Genomic DNA, 9,065 nt, shown 5'->3' with positions numbered 1-9,065 from the left:
CAAGCTGTTATTTACAGAACACTTTGTGGACTTTGTGGAGGTTTTTTTGATTTATTAGTCAATCGATTCGTTCCTGGAAAGAAATAATTTTATCATTATCTCACAAATACAAATTGATCGATGGTCAATAAAAAGATAGCATGCCAGGCAAGTTAACATACGCCCACTACAAGCTGTCAGAAATGATAACATGTCTTCAGTGGCTTTATAATGAATTTTCAAATAATCTTAAAAATATTTATAAGTTGAGACAAAACCTGAAAAACAGTTCATCAAATTATCATCAAATTCAAATAAAAAAAATGTCTCATCGCTTTAAGCACAAGGGCAATAACTCTGAAACAGTTCATTCGATTATTACCAATTTCTCTCTTGATTAAGTATATATATGAATAGCTAGTTTCGTCAAGATAGAATAAAAAAACTGTAGCCTTTATCGTGCCTACAAGCCAAATTTAATGCGTGTCAAGGGCAATAACTCTGAAACCAGTCATCCGTATAGATCGCCGTGTCAAAGATTGCACGAACAGAACGAGCCTTGGTCGTGTTGAGATCGCATCAGATCAAGTGGATAGGCGCAAGTAGAGCGATTGTAGAGCGTATAGGACGCAGTTACAGCATATGCATTAGGTTAGGTCGCATAGATTGAAAAGACAATGTCCTTTTCCACCTGCCTGGGAAACTCTAATTAGCCAGCAGGCTAACATCCGGTTATTCTACAAATAGACATCCGACGTCACAAAAGTGAGCTTTGTCAATGACGACTATATTGCAGCGGTAGGAATTGCGCTTTCTTATCGATATCAGTCTTAATTTATATGAAATTGTTACCCATATGAAGATACTTGGAGAGACGTGGAAGAAGATAGATGGAGAAATGTAACTTGACAGTAGTAACTGCATTTAGACTCTGATGCAGAAGAAAAACACCTACATCGAACATGGGGATGTTATTCATCATGATATTAGGTCTAAGTAGTATGTCTTTTCGGATATGACGCATTTCACTTCTGCGCATGCGCAGCTTTTTCAATGCGTCATATCCGAAAAGACACAACTGTTAAAATGTATTATAACAGACTCCCCCAAACTGTATTATAACAGACTCCCCAAGCTGCTAAAATGTATTATAACAGACTCCTCAAGCTGTATTATAGCAGACTCCATATAAATTACCCAAACCACACAAGATTCACTAAAATAATACAGTATAAAATAACCGCATTAAAAAATAAGATGTCTTTAATTTTAAAACACGAACAAAAACAATTCGAAGGAGACGGTTTCTTTTCTGCGCTATCATCTCTCATCCCCAAAGTGGCCAACTTTGTCTCAAACAACAAATCCCTCATTTCCTCAGAAGCGCAAGCTCTTGGATCTGTGGCAAAAGCAGGAGTAAATATTAGCGATGCAGTGAAAATATCTGACGAACTTAAAGAACTGCAGCTAATAAGAGAACTAAGAAACAAGAGACTAGAACGACAAGCCCTAGAAAAACAAGGAAAAGGGTTTAAAATCATTGGATAAAAATGGCAAGCAAATATTACAGATTGGATCCAATCTTTCAATTGTGTGATCCGATTCAATATTCGTTTAACAAGAAGAAAGAGGATTACGTAATCATCTCACCATCGGTAGGGACAAAGACCCAAATAAACGACGGAGGAAGAGTTACCTTTGAAATTAAAGAATCGAGTTCCACAAACCAACACGACTTTAGAAAACAACTTCTTTCCGTCTTTATTCAGCGAAATGGTTTTGGAAGCTGGTTCAAATCCGATAGAGACCATAAAACACCCCAAATGTTGAAAACGGTTCTGTATCCCAAAAACTACGATTCAGTTTCGGGATGGATTCCCGATGTCGGTGACGGAGAAGTTTTAAAAGAACCGGCCAGAACTGTAGCAAATGACGCAGACCTTGCTAGGATAAGGGTAGTTGCTAGAAACACACTGGAAAGAGTGACTCGCGGAGTAAATCACGGATTTGAAAAACGAGCGCTTCAATACAACAATGTTGTCGAGAACAACAGATGGGGTAATTACGTAAATTGGAAGTTGTATCCTTTATTTGGTCTCTTGGAACACAGAAAGGTTTCCATAGGTTTGCCGTATAAAATTCATTTGCAAAGAGAAATCAACGACAACAAGATATTCTTTGGTGAAAACAATTCTGACGCAAAATTGGAAATAACGAATATCCAACTTTACATACCGGTAATCATACCTTCCGTAGAAGTGGAAACGAGAATATTCAACTCTTTAACCAAAGACATCAAAATTGCTTTTCTTCGTCGTAACACGGTAGGTAGCATGACTTTAACGGGAGAATCCACCACGTGGCCAATCACCAACACCGTCAAACCAGCGATATATCTAATGGTCGGTTTCAAAAACTTACCAGACTCTCAGACAAACAACAACAACATTTTCAGAGTGGCATTGAACCATACTCAAGATCCCATCATTCGCAAAGTTCAAGTCAGATTGAACAACGAAATTATCCCAATCAACCTTTGACAATTGATCCTTCCAAACAAGATTGCAACGAATTGTACAGAAACTATAAAAACATGTGCGAATTGTTTGGAAATACTCCTCAGTTTGAATACACAGATTTTTCACTCAATCATCCAATCTTTTGTTTCGATCTGTCAGCTCATCAAGAAGATCTTTTCAAAACAGGGGTAAACATAAATATTCACATCGATAAAACACAAGATGTGACCGGCTACTGTTTATTGCTGGAAGAAGCAAAACATTTGATTAAAATATCAGATAGAATGATAAGAATTGAATAAAAAAACACCCTTTAAAAATGAAACCAGAAACTTTAGTTATGAAAATAATAGAAGCTATGGAAACGATTTCGCCGACTCTAATAACTTACAACGGTAAAAAAGTGCATGATATAGACTTGGACAGAATTGATCAGAATTTAACTAAAAAAGGTGGATTTTTACCTTTCTTACCGTTAATCTTTGCTGGTTTAGCTGCAGCAGGAGCAACTGCTGGTGGGACTGCTGGGATAGCCAAAACTGTCAACGATAAGAAAGCTGAAGCCGCTGCAAACGCCGAAGCACGTAGACACAATTTGGCAATGGAAAGAGAAGCCCGAGGAGGTTCGGGAGTAGGAGATATTTTAGGGACGGTTAAAGAATTCGGACAAAGATTTGGCGAAGAAACCAAGAAAACCGTTAAAGAGGGATTAAGCAAATTAATAGATAATATCGACACCGGAGAAATAAAAGTCAAACACAAGGGCAACGCCATATTTTTTAAAAACATACGTTCGGGCGAGGGAATCTTTCTTTCAAAGTATAAAGGCAACGGGGTGATTTTTGGTACGAAAATGTAATAAATAAAAATGGGCAAGAAATTCAAACATTCGGACATATTTCCTAGCAACACCATGCTCATGTGCATTTGCGGATCTTCGGGTTGTGGAAAGACTTACCTCACTTTTAACAGGTTGACAACACCCAACCTTTTAGATTTCAAGTCTCTGTATATTTACACGACTACTCCCGAACAATCCTATTATCAGTTTCTCAAAGCTTTGAAATACGTCTCGAAAGAAGAAGTTCAAGACATTTTTCACAACTACGAAAGCAACTAAGACTTGCAAGAGAATGCGGAAATAAAAGACATTTTAGACGGCTTTATCAAAGAAAAGAATACTTCTCTGAAACCGACCGACGTCAGACGGCTTTATCAAAGAAAAGAATCCTTCTCTGAAACCGACCGACGTCAAAGTGTTTCTGACTAAAAATGTCAACGATTTAGACTTGTCTAAAATCGACAACCACCGAAAGAACTTGATTGTCTTTGACGACTGCGTGACACAAAAAAGTCAAACCGTTCAACAAGAATTCTTCACGAAAGGAAGACATCACAATTGTCACTGCATATATCAATCCCAATCTTTCTACGGAATGGACGCCATGTTTATCAGAAAGAACGCAAATTGTTTTTTATTATTCGAATTAAACGACAAAGATTTATCTCAAATCATTCAGTCGATAAATCACGGAATGGACAGAGACACGTTTAAAAAGGTTTGTAAAACTCAATGGAGAAACCCGGATGATCATGGATATGTATTTGTTAATACTAGAAAACCTGCGGGAGAAAGAGTTATGACAGACATATGTTAATTTTATTTTTTTTTAAAAAATGACGGATTGGAATAATATTTTAAATGGAAATAGAGAATATATCAAAGCTAAGAATAAAATAAAGACCCAAGTTGAAAATAACATATTACAACAACTGGGATTAACGGAAAATCTACAGACTATTTCAACCAATATTAAAAAGTCAAGAAGATATTAAAAAGAGACTCGCTATAGAACCTTCACCTCATAAAGATCCACCGATTGAATATGGTGGTATTAAGACATTAGATGATATAAAACGTTATTTTTCAAACCCTGACCCAGATTTACCAAAGAGCATTTCACCAATCATTGATGAAGTGGGTTTGCTGTTAAATGGTTTTAGAATAAGATTTAGTGGAAATTCACCACAATTCAAAATCGACACAAAAGACTTTATATTTACATTAACGAGAGGGTTAATAGATTTAATGAATGGCGAGGATGTTGAAATTGCCGATTACAAGGATTTAGTAGCGTACTCAAAATTTCTACATGCGATCAGAAAGTCAGGACCCGAATCATCGATCGGACAGACAATACAACGAAGTCAATGGCATATTAAAACGGCTTTTGGAGAAAAAAATCATCACTAAAAAAGACTATATAAACGTCATCAAAAATGTCCAATAAAGAGCAATTGTTCGTTTTCACCTCGAATAAATCAGACATCAAATTGTCTCTAGACTACGAGTATGAACTCGATCGCAATAAACAGTGCGAACTGGGATTAAAGTATTTCTCCGTTTACAATTCCATTAGAAATATCAACGAAAACAACAATCAACTAAAAATATCGATGGATAACGGAGTTACGTTCAAACCCATAAGCTTACTACCGGGAAGCTACGAATACGTAGCCATCAACGATTACCTATCCGAATACGCAGGAAGCGTGAGCGGTAAAAACAATATCGAATTCGAAGGTAATTTGAATCTGAACAAAATAAAACTGATCTTGAGAAATAATAGTCAAGTCGATTTCAACGTAGAAAATTACTAGGGTTTGATAAACGAATATACGCGCAATCGACATTGGCGCCGCACAAAGCCAACATCGAGAACGACATCGACGTGATCAACATTCACTGTAATTTGATCAACGGTGGATTTTTCAACAAGCACAAACGCCAAATCATATACAGCATACCGACTTTTACGGTGCCAATCGGATACAGAATTATAGAGAAACCGTTTCAAACGACCTATTTACCAGTCAATTCTTTCATGATCAAAGATATAAATCTGGAAATCAAAGACGGTAAAAGCAGGTTCATAGACTTTGGCAACGAAGAAATTGTCATTCAACTTCATTTAAAACAATCTTCATTCTCTTCTTGAATAGTAAGATAATCGAAATCATCAAATTCATAGTTTTCATCAAAATTATACATCTTTGTCGTTGTAAGGATACATAATTCCTTCACTGTTTGGTGGTTTTCTTTTAACATTATTCAAATAACTTCTAAAAACTTTAGTTTGTTTATCATTTGGAATAACTACTCCATTGGTGAAACTATTTTCCCATGGTTTATTAAATTCATTCGACACATCATGTCCGCTTGCTAACTGAACGTAACCTTTTACACTTATCTTATCATTAGAATAACCTTTAAATGTTTTCTTTTCTTTTAAAACACCATCAGAAGTCAAAACGATGTTGTACTTGACTTTTGGGGTGCTAAATATAAACCAAATGTAATTCCACCGTCACCGTAATCGTTTTTACTTTTGCAATAGTCTTTTTCGGAGATCAAACCAGCTCTGTTTAGTTTTTTCCAATTGTTGGATGAAATGTACAAACTATCGGTGTCGGTATAGTATATTTCGGGTTTATAAAATCCATTTATGACGCGAATGAAATTATTCATTGCAGTGCGTTCGAACGCACTGCATTGTTTTGCAAATGACTATTTTTTTTTTTTTGTATACTTCTGGTCACGCTCCCCAGCCAAAACTGCACATGTCACACATTGTCTGACACTATTATTTCTTATACTTTGCGTGTCGCTACTGTTTAAATGTAAAATGACGCATTTTCTTCCAATCGGAAATGACGTATGACGTTAACCATTCATTACGTATTTCGAATTACTGCTCTAATTCTGCATCTATTTTGACCGTAACTTTTTTTTTGTTCATTACTTTAAACCAATGACTAAAAGATAGCACTTTATAAAATTTCAGATTTTGACTTTTGTCGCTGACTTTTTTTGTTTTAATTTTAGCGTTTTTTTCAACTTCTACAATTTTAATTCAATCGGTCTAAAAATTTAATAGTAGATAAGCATTTTGATTCCTGACACACTATTTTCAAAATTTCGATATCACTTCCGGTTTTGACGTCGTTCGCCTCTAAACTTGAAATTTCAACTTCCGGAATTTTGTAGGTATTTGAAAAATTCTTTTTGAAATTAGTTAAAATTGTCCCTATAACAATTTTGGAATGAAAAAATTTGAACCGGAAGTAACGTGTTAGACGCCATCTTGATGTGACCAATTTTTGTAAAAATCGATATTAAGCTTCAGGGGTAAATCTGATTTGTGTGATTTTGGTGTCTAAAGAATCTGCAATCGATTGCTAACAAAGCTTAGGAAGCCGATTTTTGAATTTTGGATTCGTATTTTTTTTATTTCCGGTTTTATGTTTTCAGTAATTGTCAAAAATATTAATGCTCATATCTAGTGACTTTAACCTTTGGTGACCTTGTGACCTGAACAAAAGTTGTTGCCCCCTACGAGATATATCCGATGATATCCTCACTTTTGTTGTGCATCGTTAACTTCCGGTTCTACAGCCATTGGAAAATCACGATTTTTAACTCTGTCACGTGACCTAATTAACATACGACAAAAATTCTTATATATTCTTTGAGTGCATAAAATCTCTTTTTTGGTGATGTATCACATTTGATATTTTGATCAAAATTGCGCGTTTTAAAAATTGAAAATTTTGTACTGACTTCTATAGGAACTGTGCGTAAAATCACGGTGTCTATAATTTACCAACAGTCACCGTTGCCCTAAAAAAAAGTTTAACTACGAATATCTCATGATCTAATGATTGTAAAGACTTGAAATTTTGAACATTATTTAACAATGTACACATCATCACAGACTGATTAAAATTTTTGAAGTGGGCGTGGCACATCCGGTGGGCATTTACATTTACCTGAAATATTTGCAATTGTCATAACTCGCAAAGTTTGCAATTGTCACCCTAGAAATTTTGCATGAAAGTAGATCACTGCTTAGGACAATTTGTGATAAGATTACAGTTGTATGTGTTCTTTACTTTAAAAAAGGGAACAGGTTTAACAATTTTAAAAATTTTCATTTTTGAACTTTAACATAAATGACCTTGACCTTTGCATGGTCAAAGGTCATTGATCTAAGATGACCATTCTTACTTTGATTTTTGATGTGCAACATATACTTCCGGTTTTACAGACGTCCGAAAACAGCAATTTTTGAAACTTCAAAGGCTCATATTACTTTTATTTAACCTTTGTTGACCTTTTGACCTGAACAAAGGTTGTTGCCCATTACGAGATATATCCGATAATATTTTCACTTTTGTCGTGCTCCGTTAACTTCCGGTTCTACAGCCAATTGAAAATCGCGATTTTTAACTTAAAAAATGTCTATCACGTGACCTAATTTACATAAGCGAAAATTTATCTTTTGTCCTTATTACACGCAATCTATTCTTTCAAATGATATATAACACTTGGTATTTTGATTAAAATTGAATTTGAAAATTTTGTATTGACTTCTATAGTAACTTTGCGTAATTTTAACGGTTTCTATAATCCACCGACAGTTACCGTTGCCTTAGAAAAAACTTTTAACTACGAATATCTCATGATCTAATGATTGTAAACACTTGACATTTTGAACATTATTTGACATTGTACACATTATTACAGACAACACAAAATTTTTGCAGTGGGCGTGGCAAATCCGGGTTACTTTTACCTTTACCATAAATGATTCAAATTGTTATAACTCGAAAAGTTTGCATTTTTCACCATCGAAATTTTACAAAAAATTAGAGCACTATTTGGGACAATATCTGATAGAGTTACATTTTGTTTAGGCCTTTTACTTTAAAAAAGGGAATAGGATTTACAATTTATAAAATGTTGATCATTTTGACCATTTACATGCATAATCTTGGTCTTTAGAAGGTCAAAGGTTATTGATCTACGATGTCCATTCATACATTTATCTTTGATGTCCGACATATATTTTCGCTTTTACAAACGTCCCAAAACAGCAATTTTCAACACTTTTAAGGCTTATATTCTCTTTTATTTGACCTCTGTTGACCTCTTGGCCGAAACACAAATTATTGTACCTTTCCAAAAATATTTTCATTTTTGTTGTGCGAATTGAACTTTTAACTCTACAGCTATTAGAAAATTCGACTTTTTACTACCGAATGTTAACACCTTTTAGTACCGAATGGTGTCAAATTCATGCGTCTTTTCACTACCGAACGGTAAACGGTTTAAACGATTTTTTCTACTATTGAACGTTTACATGCTTTTCTTTCCGGTAAGAAATCCCATTGTGACTTTAAAATGCAACGTTTTATCGATGTATCAGGTTGGATGCGCACTGTTTCGGTAACGTTATAACGGTTCTAGTTATTTTTTTACTGTGAGATAAAACGAATGATCCCAAATGACTAGGTGTTAGTCGTGTAGATTTACTATCTTCGGTAGTAATCTCTTTTTCTTCAATTTCTGTTTCAACAATATATTGAGTATCATTAATTTTCTCATAGGTTTTAACACGTGAATCAAAGTTAGCCTTTAAAGTTGCTTCATTCCATAAATGTCTAGTTGTGAATATATCTTTCTGAATTGATTTACCATACAAGGACTACCTAATAATTTCATGT

At 34.7% G+C, this 9,065-nt stretch overlaps 2 protein-coding genes across 2 annotated transcripts in view; one reads left to right on the top strand and one right to left on the bottom strand.

The window, feature by feature from the left end:
• Positions 1–3,366: 3,366 nt before the first annotated feature.
• LOTGIDRAFT_145071 (hypothetical protein) lies at positions 3,367–4,156 on the top strand (the record flags this gene model as incomplete). The annotated part of the gene is made up of 2 exons (XM_009056678.1): positions 3,367–3,582; positions 3,725–4,156. 2 exons carry the CDS (start codon positions 3,367–3,369, stop codon positions 4,154–4,156), a joined length of 648 nt encoding a protein of 215 aa, XP_009054926.1.
• Positions 4,157–8,752: 4,596 nt separating this feature from the next.
• Positions 8,753–9,065, bottom strand: part of LOTGIDRAFT_175458 (hypothetical protein) — a gene marked incomplete at both ends in the record, with an annotated part of 1,522 nt that continues 1,209 nt past the window's right edge. Inside the window, one exon of the mRNA XM_009056677.1 lies at positions 8,753–8,907. Within this exon, the coding sequence (XP_009054925.1) occupies positions 8,753–8,907 (155 nt within the window). The remainder of the gene's footprint in view (positions 8,908–9,065) is intronic.

The sequence above is a fragment of the Lottia gigantea genome, assembly GCF_000327385.1.
Source record: "Lottia gigantea unplaced genomic scaffold LOTGIsca_284, whole genome shotgun sequence".
Lineage (NCBI taxonomy): Eukaryota > Metazoa > Mollusca > Gastropoda > Lottiidae > Lottia > Lottia gigantea.
This window is presented reverse-complemented; position numbering and strand designations above follow the sequence as displayed.